We start from the raw sequence: 17446 nt of genomic DNA, 5'->3' as shown, positions 1-17446 counted from the left end.
TTGCAGACAAGGCTCAGATTCCACATTACCTTGGCTGTGGTGTAGGCCAGCAGCTGCAACTCCAATTAGACCCCTAGCCTGGGAACTTCCATATGCTGCAGACACAGCCCTAAAAACCAAAAGCAAACAAAAAAGAAATAAAAATGGAGGCATCACTACCATGTCTACAGAAATGAAAAGATTATGAAGAGTACTATGAACAATTCTATACCAACAAATTAGTTTTGAGTTTGTTTGTTTTTTTTTCAACAGCCTCACCTGAAGTATATGGACCTTTCCAGGCTCGGGGTCAAACTGGAGCTGCAGCTGCCGGCCTACAACAATGCCAGATCTATGTCACATCTTCTACCCATGCCACAGCTGACAACAACACCAGATCCTTAACCCACTAAGCAAGGCCAGAGATCAAGCCCACATCCTCACGGATACTAGTCAGGTTCGTTAACACTGAGACACAACAGGAACTCCTATACCAACAAACTGGATGACCTAGATGATATGGAAAAATTCCTAGAAATTTACAACCTACCACCAAGACTGAGTCATGAAAAATTAGAAATCTGAATAGATCTGTAACTAGTGAAGACATCAAATCAGTAATCTAAAACCTCCCAAAGAAAAGCCCAAGACCAAATGGCTTCATCAGTAAATTCTACCAAACATTTCAAAAAAGATTAAATATGAGGTACTACCTCACACCAGTCAGAATGGCCATCATCATTAATAAGTCAACAAATAACAAATGGTAAAGAGGATATAGAGAAAAAGGTACCCTCCTTCACTATTGGTGGGAATATAACCACTATGGAAAACAGTATGGCAGTACCTCAGAAATCTAAATATAGAACTACCATATAATCCAACAATCCCACTCCTGGGCCTATATGAGACAAAACTTTCATTGAAAAAGATACATGCACCCCTATGTTCACAATATCCAAGACCTGGAAACAACCTAAATGTACACCAGCAGATGAATGCATTAATAAAATATGGTACATATATGCAATGGAGTATTACTCAGCCATAAAGACAAACTAATGCCATCTGCAGCAACATGGATGGAACTAGAGGGTCTCATACTAAGTGAAGTAAGCCAGAAAGAGAAAGACAAATACCATAAGTTATCACTTATTTGTGGAGTCTAAAATATGGAACAGATGATCTTATCTAAAAAACAGAAAACAGATCACAGCCAAGGAGAGCAGACCTGGGGTTGGGGGCAGGGATGGGGATGGATGGGCAGTTCAGGGTTTTTGGATGCAAACTGTTATATTTGGAATGGATGGGCAATGGGACCCTACTGTGCAGCACAAGGAACTGTGTGTGATTGGACTGCTTTGCTGTACAAGAGAACTTAAAGAAACACTGTAAATCAACTACACTTTAGCATAAAAGCAATAAAATTACAACCTACTGCTGAACTGATGATAGTGAAGATGATGCAAGATGTTGGAAATAAACTGGAAGCAAAGATTGATAAATTACAAGAAACACTGAGTTAAGAAATGTAAAATTTAAGGATTAAGCAAGCAGCAATGCAAAATACAGTAACTGAAATAAATTCATTAGAAGCAAACAACAGCAGAATACAGGAGGCAGAAGAATAATAAGCAAGGTAGAGGACAGACTAGTAGAAATCATTGATATGGAACAGAAAAGAGAAAAAAGGCTGAAAAGAAATGAGTCTAAGAGAACTCTGAGACGTTAAACACACCAACATCCACACTATAGGGGTGCCAGAAGGGGAAGAGAGAGAGAGGGAGAGAAAAAAACAAAGAGATAATAGCGGAAAATTTCCCTAACATGGGAAAGGAAACACTCACTCAAGTCCAGGAAGCACAATGAGTACCATATAAAATAAACCTAAGGAGGAATACACCAAGATACATTATTAATCAAACTGACCAAAATTAAAGGCTAAGAGAGAATATTGACAGCAGCTAGGGAAAAGAAACAAATAACATACAAGGGAACCCCGATAAGGTTATCAGCAGATTTTCCAGAATATACAAAGAATTCCTAAAAGTCAATAAGAAAAAATAAGAACCTCAGTTTTCAAAAAGGGGCAAAACAGATGAACAGGCATGCCACAAAAGAAAACACATGAAAATGTGTTCAACCTCATTAGTCATAGAAATGCAAATTAAAACAATGAGAGATCACAAAACATGTAAACTGCCACAATTAAATTATGTTAATAAAAGTGTTGGCAAGGATGCAGAACAAGTGAAATTCTCACCCACTGCTAGTAGAAGGGTAAATTGCTGCAACTTCTTCAGTATACAGGCATTTCCTAGAAAAACTGGGAAATACGTATATCCCATGACCTAATGCTGTCTGACCTTGAGAAACTGAAACATGTGTGCACCAAGATACACATATAAGAATGCTTATATCAGCATTATTTGCAATGGCAAAAAATCTTGAAACACAAATAACTGTTGACAGAAAGGATGAGGATATTAAGGTAATTTACTACACAGCTATTAAAATGAATATTTTACAAAGAACATGGAAAAATCTTAAAAAATATGAATCACAGTCATGCACAAAAGAATGCATATTATGTGATTTCACTCTACATTAAAGGTTAAAGCAGGCAGCATTAACTACACTGTTTGGTGAGGCAGAATTAAAATGTAAAACTGTAGGAATTTCCTGGTGGCTCAGTGGGTTAAGGTTCCAGCATTGTCACTGCTGTGGCCTGGGTGCATCCAAGGACCCAGAACTTCCACATGCCACAGACAAAGATAAATAAATAAATAAATATTTTTTAAAAGTAATACAATTAAAAAAAAATTTACACTGTAAAGCAAAGCAAAAAAAAAAAGTTACTATAAAAGTTGATAGAGTAAATAATTCTAGACAAGATGGGTGGAGACAATAGTGATTAGGAAGAGGAAGAGGGCAAGGCTCCTGCAAGGCCATTTCTTGTTCTGAGTGTTATTCATGTGGATTTGTACTTTATAACAATTTCTAAACCTCACGTATTTTTATATACTTTCCCAGGTAGTATTCCATTAGAAAATTTTAAGTGCTCAAAATGTTTTAATTAACTGGGAGAGGAGGCAGAGACAGAAGCAAGAAAAAAAGTAGAAGGATTCAACAATAATCCAGATAGGGTACTTGTATAAAAGCTGTGTAGCAACTTGGTTATATTTTAGATTATATCCTAAAGTAAAGCAAATATGATTTCTGACTGATTGAACTACAAATGTGACCAAAAATATGAGTCAAGATAATGTCATTGTTTTTGACCTGAACCACTAGAAGGCTGGTCTTGCCATTTATGGAGATGGGGAAACATGTAGAACACTCTGGGAAGGGTTCATTTGAGATCAAAACCTATCAAGTTTGAGAAATCCAATGAAGTCCAAATGGAAATGTTGATAGGCAACTGAATGTTTAATCCTGGAGTAAAAAGAGCGTGTTTTATCCTGAAGAAATAGGTTTGAGAGTTGTCAGTTGCTAGATGGATGAGTATTTAAAGTTTAGAGATAGGCTAAGATCACCAAGGGAATGAGAGAACTGCCAGAATATAGTGTCCTGAAGTTTCAAAGAGGAAGATGTGATGAGATAGGTCAAATGCTGCTAGAAGTCAAGTTAGATAAGGTTTAAGAAACATCAAATTGTATATAGTAATATAGAAATCAGTGGTGTCTTTGATACAAGAAACTGACATTATCGGCAACCATAAATAAGACAATATATCCTTTTCATCACAAATTAAATGTCTGAGTATATTTAGATCCATTTCTCAATTCGATTCTGTTCTCCTGGTCTATTTATTTACAAATCAAAGAGTTTCAGTTATTTTAGCTTTATAATGTTTTCTCACCTGCCAGGACTAACCCTTCATTGCACTTCCTTTATGGAATTTTTTTTTCTGGGTTTTTTTGTTTTTTTTTTTTTGCCATGCCTACGACATATGGAAATTCCTGGGCCAGGGACGGAACCCATGCCACAGCAGTAACCCAAGCCTCTGCAGTGACAATACCATATACTTAACCCACGGCACCACAGAGGACTCCTTGGAATATCTATCCTTACACATTGGTTCCACAGACACACACACCCACACCCACCATATGAACTTTATGGTTACTTCATTGAGTACTTTAAAAAGAATCTGCTAGCATTTTTACTGTACTCTCAAACACATGGAATAGTTAAGAGGTAGAATGGTTAAGGCTTAATGATTCTGCAGAAGACAAGAAAGAGGGTGCTGCCAATACACAGGTATTTAAAGTTCTGCAAGTGGAGAATGGAATTGCTGAGGATGAAAACACAGGGTTAAAAGAGAAGGAATACAAAAAGTCAACATAGAGAAATCAGTTGCATTTCTGTACAAAATATACACAATACACAAAATATTTGAAAAAGATATAAAACCAGCCCATTCACACAGCATCAAACATCATAAAATACTCAGGTATGGGAGTTCTCTAGTGACTCAGCAGGTTAAGGATCTAGCACTGTCACTGCTGTGGTGAGGGTTTGACCCCTAACCCAGGAACTTCAACATGCAGCCAGGGAAAAAAAAAACACTTAGATATAAATTTAACCAAGGAAGTAAAAGATCTGTACACTGAAAACTACAGGACTTTGATAAAAGACACTGAAGAAGACAAAAATAAGTGGAAGAGATTCCATGATCATGGATAAAAATACTGTTAAAAGGTCCATACTACCAAAAGCCATCTATTGATTCAAAAGAACTCCTATCAAAATTCCAATGGAATTTTTCTATGAGGTAGGAAAAAACATGTAAAATTTGTACAGAACTATAAAAGACCCAAAACAATCAAAGCAATACTGAGAAAAGAACAAAACTGAAAGCACCACACTTTCTGATCTCAAACTATACTACAAAGCTACAATAATCAAAAAAGGAGTTCCCATTGTGGCACAGCAGAAACGACTCCAAGTAGGAACCATGAGGTTGCGGGTTTGACCCCTGGTCTCGCTCAGTGTGTTGAGGATCCAGCGTTGCCATGAGCTGTGGTGTAGGTTGCAGACGCGGCTCAGATCTGGCGTTGCTATGGCTCTGGCATAGGCTGGCAGCTGTAGCTCTGATTAGACTCCTAGCCTGGGAACCTCCATGTGCAGTAGCTGCGGCCCTAAAAAAGACAAAAAAAAAAAAAAAAATCAAAACAATATGACATGACTTAAAAAGAGAAAGAGAGACCAATGGAAGAGAATCAAGAGTCCATAAACAAATTCTCACATATGCTGTCAACTAACACTTGACAAGGGGACCAAGAATACTCAATTGGGAAAAAATACTCTCTTTAATAAATGGTGGTGGGAAAACTGGATAACCACATGCAGAAGAATAAAAGTGCTCCCACATCCTACACTATTCACAAAAATTAACTCAAAACAGATTAAAGACTCAACGACCTGAAACCATAAAACTCCTAGAAAAAAAAAAAAAAACAGGAAAACACTCCCCAACACTGGTCTTGGCAACAATTTTAAGGATGACACCAAAAGCACAAGCAACAAAAACAAAAATTAGTAAGAGGGACAACATCAAAGTAAAAAGCTCTGCATAGCAAAAGAAACAATCAACAAAATGAAAAGGCGACCTACCAAATGGGAGAAAACACTGCCAAATCATATATGTAGTAAGGTGTTAACATCCAAAATATATAGACAGCTGACACAACTCAAGAGCAAAAAACAATAATCTGACTAAAAAATGAGCAGAGGATCTGAAAAGACATCTTTCCAAAGAAAACAAACAGTTAATGAGTACACCAAAATATGTTGAACATCACTCCATCATCCAGGAAAATGCAAATCAAAACCACAATGAGGTTTTAGCCTCACACCTGTTAGAAAAGCTATTATCAAAAGGACAAGAAATAACAGCAAGGATGTAGAGAAAAGGGAACACTTGTGCATTGTTGGTGGGAATGTAAATTGATACAGCTACTGAGGAAAACAGTATAGAGTTTCCTAAAAAAAAAAAAAAAAAAAAAAAAAAACTAAAACTAAATATAGGAGCTCCTGCTGCAGTATAACAGGATTGGCAGTACCTTGGGAGCACTGGAACTGGGGTTCAATCCCTGGCCCGGCACAGTGGGGTAGGGATCCAGCGTTCCTACAGCTGCAGCTTATTTAGCAGCTATGACTCAGATCTGATCCCTGGCTTGGGAGCTCCATATGCAGCAGGGGGAGCCAAAAAAAAACCCTAAATATAGAACAAGCATATGATCCAGCAATCCCACTTCTGGATATATATTCAAAGGAAATAAAACCAGGACATCAATGAGATAGGTGCACTGCCATATTCACTGCAGCATTATTCACTATAGCCAAGATATCAAAACAACCTAAGTGTCCATCAAGGGTTGAATGGATAAATAAAATGTGATACACGTACATATACACACAGTATTACCCACTAGATATCCATATTGATAAAACGTGACACACACATACACACCCAGAGGAGTATTATTCGGCCATGATAAAGAAATCCTGCCGTTTGTGACATGAACGGAACTTCAGGACATTTCACTTGGCATATATGAAGTCAGACAGTGAAAGATAAATACTGCATGATCTCACTTAAATGTATAATCTAAAAAAGCCAAGGAGTTCCCATCATGGCTCAGCAGAAACAAATCTGACTAGTATCCATGAAGACACAGGTTTGACCCCTGGCCTTGCTCAGTGGGTTAAGGATCCGGTGATGCGGCTCAGATCTGACATTGCTATGGCTGTGGTGTAGGTCAGAGACTACAGCTTCAATTCAACCCCTAGCCTGGGAACCTCCATATGCCACAGGTGCAGCGCTAAAAAGACAAAAATTAAATTAAATAATAAAAAAGCCAAACTTGATGGAAGATAGCATGAGAAAAAAAGAAAATGTATGTGTACATATATACATGATTGGGTCACAGGAGAAAGTGACACGACGCTGTAAATCAGCTATACTTTAATAAAAAAAAAATTTTTTTTGTCTTTTTGTCTTTTTGCCATTTGTTGGGCCGCTCCCGCAGCATACGGAGGTTCCCAGGCTAGGGGTCAAATCGGAGCTATAGCCACTGGCCTATGCCACAGCCACAGCAACGCAGGATCCGAGCCACATCTGCTGCCTACACCACAGCTCTCGGCAACGCCGGATCCTTAACCCACTGAGCAAAGCCAGGGATCGAACCTGCAACCCCAGGGTTCCTAGTGCAATTCATTAACCACTGAGCCACGATGGGAACTCCTAAAAAAAATTTTTAAGCCAAACTCACAGAAAAAAAAAGATGGGAGTTCCCGTCGTGGCACAGCGGAAACAAATCTGATTAGGAACCATGAGGTTTTGGGTTCGATCCCTGGCCTTGCTCAGTGGGTTAAGGATCCGGTGTTGCCGTGAGCTGTGGTATAGGTCACAGACACGGCTCAGGTGTGGTGTTGCTATGGCTGTGGTGTAGGCCAGCAGCTACAGCTCAGATTAGACCCATGGCCTGGGAACCTCCATATGCCATGGGTGCGGCCCTCAAAAAGACAAAAAAAAAAAAAAAAAAGAATGGTGGTTAGCAAAGGCTGGGGCAAGGTGGGAGGTAGGGATAGAGAAATGTTGGTCAAAAGATACAAACTTCCTTTTACAAGATGAGTAAGTTCTGGTGATTTAATGTACAACATGGTGATTATTGTTAACAATACTGTATTACATACTTGAAAATTGCTAAGAAAGTGGATCTTAAATGTTCTCACCACAAAAAAAAAAAAAATGGTAATCATGTGAGGTCATGGAGGTTTTCTTAGCTAGGCTATGCTATGAGGGTAATCATTTTGAAATAGGTATGTATCAAATTATGAGAATTAGCCCAAGTCTTTTCTATCAAAGGAAGCCTTGGTTACTCCATTTTGTTCCTGCTTTGCCTGAGACACCCTCCTCTCACCCACCCCTCTTTTCCCAGTAACAATTTGTTTCAAATTAGCCAACCAAGAAGAATGTGCACCCTGACTTGACCAATGGGAAGGGGACAGATATACCATGTGCATTAGGGATAAATTGGGGGGGGGGGTCTTTCTTCTTCCTGTGTACTTTTTGAGTACTCGTACCCTTCTGCAGGAGTAAAGAGCCTTGTGGAGATCTCCCTGTGTTCGTGTGCCTCACTTTCTGACACTGACGATCCAAGCTGAGGTCACTTTTTCCCAACAATTTGGGGGCTCATCTGGGATTCGAGGTCCACTGGAGCATGGATTCTCAAGGAGGGGAGACACGTCTCATGGCCCCATTGCAGTGGCCCTGAATTGAGAGGTCCGCACCCCTGAACTTCGAACCTGTGGAGAGTTCTCGACAACGCAGAGGACGGTCTGAGAAAAATGGCAATCGCAGCAACCAGGTGACACCACGCACCAGACCAAGGTAGGAAAGGTCCCATTGTGGGGGCGACCAAGTATCTCCTTGGTGGTCGAGGAAAGGGATTGGTAAGCCTCAAAAGGTCTCAGGTGAGACTGGCAATTTCTGGTGATGTCAGAGAATCGGAGCACAATCCCGGGAAAATGGGAAGTAATCTTCCCGACTCGTGCCTCCACTTGGAGGATCTCCGGGTGGAGGGGGAAACCAAGTTCCTCCCGACAGTCCTCTGGGATTAATGCTAAAGTATTGGGGAGACAATCCACAGACGAAGGACAAAAGAAGAATGATTAAATATTGTTGTTTTATCTGGAAATAGACACCTATTCTTGCCCCATCCGTCTTCTGGCCAAAGTTCAAATTGGACAAGGATTGGGTCTATCAGCTGCTTGTTCAGTTTGTCCAGGACAAGACACCAGGGTCCCAGGAGGGAACTGATTATGCTCTCTGTTGGCAGCAGGGACCGGTCGTCTTATTTCCCCTCAGAGGGGGAACAGAAGGGGAATGAGGAGGAAACCCAAGAACATTGAGACCTCCTCCCTCTCCCCTCCAAGGGGCCCACATGACTCCCTGCCACCACCCCCGCCTCAACAAAACCAAAGAATATGACAAGGCCTTATTCCAGACTTAGGCGAGATTTAAAGCAATGTCAGGAGGATATTCAAAATTTTCTGTTTTCTTCCTCTGCCTCTGGGGACCAAGAAAAAGAGCCACAACCTGCTATTCCAACTAGGGGAGGTTCCCTTAGGTGGGGGTGGAATAGGATATGTAAATGCCTCTTTAACCAGCACTGAGGTCCAGAGTTTTAAGAGGGAATTGTGGTCATTGTTGGAGGACCCGTACAGGGTAGTGGATCAAATAGATCAGTTCCTTGGACCACAGGTCTATACATGGTCTGAATTAATGTCTATTTTGAGGATTCTATTTTCCAGGAAGGAAGGGGGATGATCTGAAGGACAGCCATGGCCTCGAGGGAGCAAACTCACCCTCCCCAGGCCAGGGAAGTTCAGGTGAAAAGTAAATTCCCAACGAGGACCCCAGGTGGGACAATAATAATGCTACACACTGAGGGCATGTGCAAAAAGTATCTAAGGTATTCAAAGTACAAGGTAAAGAGGAGGGGCCAACTGAATTTTTGGAAAGACTCAGAGCTGAAATAAAAAGATACGGTGGAAATTCCACCGACCCTTTAGGAAAGGGCATGCTCAAACTTCACTTCGTAACTAAGAGATGGCAAATATTTCCAAAAAGCTACAAAAAAATAGAGGAACGGAAAGATAAACCATGAGAAAACTTAATAGAAGAGGCACAAAAGTTTTATGTGAGAAGGAATGAAGAATGGAATTCTATTTTATCAAGGGAAAAGAAGAGTAAGTCTGTCTGACAGCTTGTTTTCAATGGAAAATAGGGGACAAACTAATGGACACACAAAGTATTAGAAGGTTTATGGGAAGTGGACATTGAGAGAAGGGTTGTGCATTGTCAGAACTAAGTTTAGGATAAGTTGACTTGAGTAAATTAATTTTTAAAATAAGCTGGTGCAAAACTTGACTTTTTGTTGTTAAGAAAACAGAGTTTCCTTGGAATGCTACTTTGATAACAGATTATATGTTCTTTTAAGTGATCTGCTGTATTTGCTTTTGGTATCTCTTGTAACTTTGGTGAAGGAAAGTATTATCCACAGTGACCTATGATTCTATCTGATCAAATTTTTTAAAAAATGTTAAATTGACTAGAATTATTTGGTATGTTAAAATAGAGAGCATTATCAAATGAGTGATAATCCTCAGATTATACAGAAGAATAGATGTTTTTAATATAGATATTCTAGAACTTATACAGTTTCTGAAATTTGGATATATACTAGTACTATGTTGAATTTCTTTTTTTTTCTAGTTATTTCAAAATGTTGTATGTCACAACAGTAACCAAGTTTCCTTATCAATTTGCATTGTAATCAGATTTAAAACGTGCCTTAAGTCTTGTCACTGTTAATGGCTTTACTCCGATGCCTTTGCAAAAATGTTTTCAAGAAGGTCTATAGAAAGGACTTTTTAAGGAAATACAGTTTCTGACTTCCAGACCTTAAGGATGAGCTGGGTAAGAAATTTAAAAATTCTATGTATATGTGAAGAGAAAAAAATTAATCATTATTTTGTGTGAAGGGTAGTATCATTTAAAAAACTATTATCAGATACAGGCATTCCCGTAGTGGCTCAGAGGTTAGCAAACCCATAAGGACGCAGGTTGATCCCTGGCCTTGCTCAGTGGAAAGGGGATCCAGCATTGCCATGAGCTATGGTGTAGGTCACAGGCATGGCTGGGATCCTGCATTGCTGTGGCTCTGGTGTAGGCCGGTGGCTACAGCTCTGACTGGACCCCTAGCCTGGGAACCACCATATGCCACCGCAGGTGCGGCCCTATAAGGACAGAAAAAGCAAAAAAAAAAAAAAAAAAAAAAAAATTTATTATCAGATTCATTCTTATTTTCTAATTACTTAGGGTGATAAAATTCAATCAGTGGTTTTATTTAATGCCTCATTTTCAGAAGTTTTTTTTCAACTAATAAAATGGATCTATTTCAAAAAAATAAATTAAAAAATTCTAAAAGCTGGGTAAGAAATTTAAAAATTCTAAAAGGAAATCTGATGGTTTCAATAAACAATTAAACAAAAAGGATGGGTTACATTGGACTGTGTGAACTGGTGAATATGGTTTTAATTTTATGGTTTCTACTTGAAATAGTAATGGCTTTTAATATGCATTTTCTAGGTATAAAGAAATTCTCCCCAACAAGCACTTTGGTAAATTATGCCTTTGTAAGCACAATTGAAACATTTCTCTCTTTTCTCTACCTGATTCCTTCAGAGAATGGAAACTCTTAGGTTCCAGAAGCTTTATCAGATAAATTAGGAAAGCCACGTTGTATGTAGCCTGCAGAAATCTCAAGGTATTTTGGTTTTTAAAAATCAAGGAATTCACCTAGATCTTTAAGACAAGCCCTTGGCATGTCTTTCCTAGCCCTGAGTTGCCTTTAAAAGCTTAGTCTGAGATTCCTTACAAAGTTCTAGCAAAGCTAATTTTTAGAAAACCCTATATGATCAATTATATTTACATAAATCATCAGGCCAAGGTTGTTGACACCAGACTTAATTGGCAAAAGAATTAGTCTTGGTTTGGCTATATTTGTTAAAAATTAGAGTAATTTTATAAAGGAAGAGATGTTTCAATGGACATTTGCAGTATCTGTTAATCTAATTCTTTTAATTGGGGTATCACTAAGATTTACTTCCCAGGTAGTTCTTTGCTGTTATGTTATATTGCTGCAAAGTTAAACTGAGTTTGTAAAAGAACATTCTAAGCTTGTTTCTAAAGTTTATCTCAGTGACCTATTTTTGGATGAGGATCAGATGCCCCAGAATGTGAGACAAGGGGACTGTGTACTGAAAAGGACGTAATATAAAAGGACTATTTCCAAGCCAAGAGGAAGGCCCGGATCCCCTACTATGGAGCCAGGAGGAGGTACAACAATTCAGGAATTTAAGAGAGGTGCTGTCGGGTGCCCCTGTTCTGGCTCTACCATCCTTTGAAAAACCTTTGCGCTTATTTGTAAGCATGGATAGAGGAATGGCTCTAGGGGTCCTCACACAAAATAGGGGATAAGTCGCCAGCCAGTGGCCTTCCTTTCCCACCTTCTGGACCCTGTCACCAGAGGATGACCTGAGTAAAAATAGTCAGTAGCCGCCACCACCCTATTAACTAAAACAAAAGCAAAAAATTCACTTTTGAAGGAAGGCTGGTGGTGAGTATAGAAACAGAGACACAAATGCCTGGTTGAAATGGATAAAATATTCTGTGGGCACACTACACAAAATCAACTGTTAACGCTTGTGCCACAGGGAGACCAGAGGCCCAAGTGATTCCCCTTCCTCTGGGATTGTCATCAGACCCATGGCCCTCTTCCAGGACAAAACGGTTTGGAATAATGAGTCCTGTTGGACTTAGTCACTGCTGTTCCTTGAGGCGAAAGGTTCTACGGGTCAGCCCCCGAGAACTGTTCAGCCACCAAATGAAAATGTCAGCTTCTCCTTGTGTCTAGAACAAGAGGTGAAGGTGACTTTCTTAGGCGACCTGACCAGGTACAGAGAAAGCCGTTACTACAACACCCTCCACAATAAATGCCAGTTCTGAGTGTCCCGGGCAGATGTCTGGTGGTATTGTGGGGGTCCACTAATGGGCACTCTTCTAGAAAACTGGAGTGGCACCTGTACTTTGGTGCAACTGGCCATCCCTTTCACCCTGGCATTTAGGCCCCAATCTCAAACTCAGCCATTCCGGAGGGAACGAGACAACACCCTGGCGGGGGGGGGGGGGGCTTTGACCCCCAGGTCTATATTGACTCAATAGGTGTTCCACGGGGTGTTCCAAACAAATTTACGGCAAGAAATCAAATAGCTGCCAGGTTTGAATCTGTTCTCTTTGGGTGGTCAACCATAAATAAAAACATTGATTAGATAAACTGCATCTGTTGAAATCAACAAAAATTTGTTAATTACACTAGCAATGCCATTTAAGAAAAAGCCGAATAGCTGGGGCCAACTAGTCATATGGCATGAGAAAACAAACTTCCTTTAGACATGATGCTGACAAAAAGGGTCAGATCTAGGTAATGATTGGTATCCAGTGCTGCACCTTCATTCCCGATAACACTGCCCCAGATGACACCACTACCAAGGACCTACTTGGACTGATGACCTTAGCAGATAAACTTTCAGAAAATTCTGGTATTAATGACCCCTTCACAGACCTTTTTAAAAAAAAAAAAATTGGTTTGCAAGATGAAAGGGACTAATAGCTTCAATCCTTACCCCTCTAATTGCTGTAATTAATGTCCTTGTCTTAGTTTGATGTTGTCCAGGGGACTTATTCAAAGATTAATAAAAACCACTTTAACAACTGGGACCTCCCCACCACCAAACCAATATGCTTCTAATGGACACAACTGAACATGAATGTCAAACTATGCTCATCAAGTTTGAAGAAAAGAATACCTGATAAAGAAATGAAAAGGGGAAATTGTGAGAATTAACGTATGTCTTTTCTATCAAAGGAAGTCTTAGTTACTCCATTTTGCTCTGGCTTCATCTGAGACACCTTCCTCTGAACTACCCCCCCCCGCCCCCCCCGCACTTCTCCCAGTAAGTTTGTTTCAATTTAGCCAACTGAGAAGAACGTGCACCCTGACCTGACCAATGGGAAGGGGACAGACATACCACCTGCGTTAGGGGTAAACAGGGGTCTTTCTTCCTCACGCACGTTTTTTGAGCACTTGCGCCCTTCTGCAGAAGAGCCTTGTCAAGTTCGCCCATGTTTGTGCATCTCACTTTCAGACACTGACAGTCTGAGCCAAGGTCATTTTTCCCCAACAAAATCAACATGTACACCTTAAACTTACACAAATGTTATATGTCAATTATAGCTCAATAAAACTGTGGGAAATGTTTTTAAAATAAGAGAAAGAAGTTCAGAATAAATTCCAGCATGTATGCAGGAGAGCAGGGAAGGATGGCCTTAACCAGAACTGATCCCAAACCTCCATTCCTACCAGTTAGGAAGACCACAACTGGGGTAGCACCTGGTAGATATGGCATATATAGATTTAGTGGGCCAAGTTCAAGGTATTCTGTTTTGTACAGGGAGTCAGAGATGTGGTCATCTTGATTTTTAAAACCCACCCTAAAGTAAACACTGAACTCTTAGGTTACTGTCAAATCTGTCACTAAGGAAAAATACTGAGTCAAGGGGTAATCACTTTGCCAAATATTAATTCCTATTGTCAAGTTACCCCTTAGAATCCTATTTGCATCCTCTGTATTTACATTGTTTTCATACTGCTTGACTATCTTTCCTTTTGCTCCGTAATTTGTCTTGACATTTATTGCTCACTATTGTTAAACTATTTTTTTTTTTTTTTTTTTTTGCTTTTTGGGGCTGCAACAGCGGCATGTGGAAGTTCCCAGGCTATGGAGGCTCCTAGGTGGAATCGGAGGTACACCTGCCAGCCTACACCATAGCCACAGCTACGCAGGATCCAAGCAGCATCTGTGACCTACACCACAACTCACAGCCACAACAGATCCTTAACCCAGAAAATCAAACCCGAAACCTCATGGTTCCTAGTTGGATGCATTTACGCTGCACCATAACGGGAGCGCCTCACTATTGTTAAAAATATTTTAAAAGGAAATGACTGATTTTTTTTCCTGTTATCAGGTGATGGGTAATTACCCACGTATGATTTCGAACAGGTTTCATTTTAAAATCATTTTAAAATACCACTGCCGGAGTTCCCACTGTGGCACAACAGGTTAAGAATATGCATTGTCTCTGCAATGGTGCAGAGAGACTCTGATTTGATCCCCTGGCCTGGGAACTTCCACTTGCTGTGGGTACAGCCAAAAAAGAAAAAATTATTCCATCTAAATCATGTAAAGATATACTTCTCACAATGAAATTGGAGATCAGATTTACCATTAATACAATAAAATGGCAAATAGCTCAAGAAATAAAAGTAGGACAGGAGTTCCCATCGAGGCTTAGCAGTTAGCGAACCCAACTAGCATCTACGGGGAGATGGGTTCAGTCCCTGGCCTCGTTCAGTGGGTTAAGGATCCAGTGTTGCCATGAGCTGTAATGTAGGTCACAGACACGGCTCAGATCCCCCGTTGCTGTGGCTGTGGTGGGGGCTGGCAGCTACAGCTCCAACTGGACCCCTAGCCTGGGAACCTCCATATGCCACGGGTGTGGCCCCCAAAAGACGAAAAGACCAAAAAAAAAAAAAAAAAAGAAAAGAAAGAAAAGTAGGACATAAAAAACTTTCCAGGAGTTCCCATCGTGGCGCAGTGGTTAACGAATCCGACTAGGAACCATGAGGTTGAGGGTTCGGTCCCTGCCCTTGCTCAGTGGGTTAACGATCCAGCGTTGCCGTGAGCTGTGGTGTAGGTTGCAGACGCGGCTCGGATCCCGTGTTGCTGTGGCTCTGGCGTAGGCCGGTGGCTACAGCTCCGATTCGACCCCTAGCCTGGGAACCTCCACATGCGCGGGAGCGGCCCAAGAAATAGCAACAACAACAACAACAAAAGACAAAAGACAAAAAAAAAAAAAAAAAACTTTCCAACAACACAGATAACAGAAAAGCTTTCCACAAGAAACTTTTTGAATAGTATTCAGTAAACAATCATCTGTCTGGGCAGAGGAGAACATCCTTTGATTACCTGAAAATCATTTGCAATTCAAATTAACAAGTAAAATCACCCACCAATGAAGTACACAGCACATTCTGCCACCGAACCCCTACAAGCTACACATTCCATGCCAAAACCTCTCTCCACCAAGACCTTATCATCACTACAATGAAAGCCAGTAAGCATGCAGATAACAACCCAGATCTGGGTCAGGAATTATTATTATTGCAGGTGAGGTACTGCACAGCTCTCAAAGGGCAGGAGAACCAGGTCCTCCTTTCTTACCTTTACCATGAATGTGAAGTCTGTCAGGGCCGGGGAGTAGACAGCCCCACCAGCACACGGGCCCATGATCAGAGAAATCTGAGGGATGACTCCAGATGCCGAGACATTCCTCTGCCAAAAGAGAAAGGCAAAGGCATCTGGTTACAGAGGTGTTCAAGGCATTATTTGCACAAAGACAAAGGTGACAATACAAGTACATTTGGCTTTTATTCACAGAAATTCTATCCTGCAGACGAGAGACCTAATCTGTACGGTTCCTCCCAGAATTATAGTTACAATTTCTCCCCCTAACTGCTGGGATGGCTGGCATATTACTTACTGCCTGGGGCAAATAACCTCTCCTCTCTTTGGCAAGGCAACAGTTCCCCCAAAGCTCCACCAGGACAGGAGCTCAGAGAGGATTCCACCACTCTTGATTTCACCAGCTCCAAACACACCTCAGGGCAGGATCCCTGTCTGCACAAAGCTGGCTTCAAGAATAAATGAAAACTTTAGGTGGAATATCCAGGGCCAGTACTTATCCTTGAGCCATGACCTCTACCTGGACCCCCTTCACTCCCTCCACAGAGGATACGCAGCAGTTACAGGCACGGCTGAGGAGCAGGTGCTGAGTCTTCAACGTCTGCCCACCCCTAGACAGAGGAGATGGGGAACAGGGAGGTAGCAGAAGCCAGAAAGGATCCACGGGGACAAAGGTGTTGTAAAAGGCCAAGCCTCGGGCCACCTCCTGAGGAAAACAAGCTTTTCCTGAAGGGCCCAAGCAAGATAAGAGCCCAGTGACTCCTTACCCATCCCCTAACTTCCAGCCTTCCCTGAGCACTATCAACCTCAACAAACTACGTCTGTTTTTAGCCCTGCCTTGGTTCTAAACCCAATTTCTATAATTCATAGGACATAGCTCAGCAAAGCACAAAAAAGGCATCTACAGAAAGGATTCTGGGAAGATGGCAGAGTGGGAAGCACCAGCAGTCTGTCTCCCATCTAGATAAAAATGACACTGATATCTGTCTGATGTAACATTTTGCTACTCTGGAGCCTATTCAAGGCTTGCAATTTGCAGGGGATGATTTAGAGGGCAAATTGTGATTAATTTCAGTCCCTTTCAGTTCTTAGCATAGTACCCCTGAACCCTATGGGTTCCCTACCCCCAGCCATGAGGCACTGCAACTGATATCAGGAAAACAATGTGTGAACAAAATGAGAATGCCAGTAAAGAAACAGGAATTTTAAAGAGAAACAAAGCAGACATTCTAGACTTGAAAAGTATGATAACTGAAATGAAAAGCTGACTAGAGGGTTTCAACAGCACACTTCACCAAGCCAGAGAACTTCAGAGAATTCGAAGACATGATAGTGGAAACTGTCCACTCTAAGGGGAAGAGAGGAGGGAGAAAAAGGGGAGGGGGAAACGGAGGGAGGGAGGGAGAACAAACGGAGGCTAAGGGACCTGTAGGAAAGCATTCAATGCACCAATGAAACAGAAGGGAAGGGGGCAGGGCACAGCCTCTAAAAAGTGACACAGCCTTTAAGGATACAACAAAAACTG

At 41.0% G+C, this 17446-nt stretch overlaps 2 protein-coding genes across 4 annotated transcripts in view; both read right to left on the bottom strand.

Moving 5' to 3' along the window:
* Positions 1 to 17446, bottom strand: part of IL20RB (interleukin 20 receptor subunit beta) — a 991209-nt gene that overhangs the window by 725661 nt on the left and 248102 nt on the right. The window lies entirely within an intron of this gene.
* Positions 1 to 17446, bottom strand: part of PCCB (propionyl-CoA carboxylase subunit beta) — a 97502-nt gene that overhangs the window by 64006 nt on the left and 16050 nt on the right. For all 3 annotated transcript variants that reach the window (XR_014822312.1, XM_084986641.1, NM_213901.1), the window contains 1 exon segment: positions 15901 to 16011. Coding sequence is in view for 2 of the 3 variants with exons in the window: in XM_084986641.1 (XP_084842767.1) it covers positions 15901 to 16011 (111 nt within the window). In the remaining variant the exon portion in view is untranslated.

The sequence above is a fragment of the Sus scrofa genome, chromosome 13, assembly GCF_054392235.1.
Source record: "Sus scrofa isolate SSC_HxYL_T2T_F1_AM1 chromosome 13, Sscrofa_HxYL_maternal_Yorkshire_Landrace_v2.0, whole genome shotgun sequence".
NCBI classification, from domain to species: Eukaryota; Metazoa; Chordata; class Mammalia; order Artiodactyla; family Suidae; genus Sus; species Sus scrofa.
The sequence above is the reverse complement of the archived record's forward strand: the minus strand, read 5'-3'. Positions and strand labels throughout refer to the sequence as shown.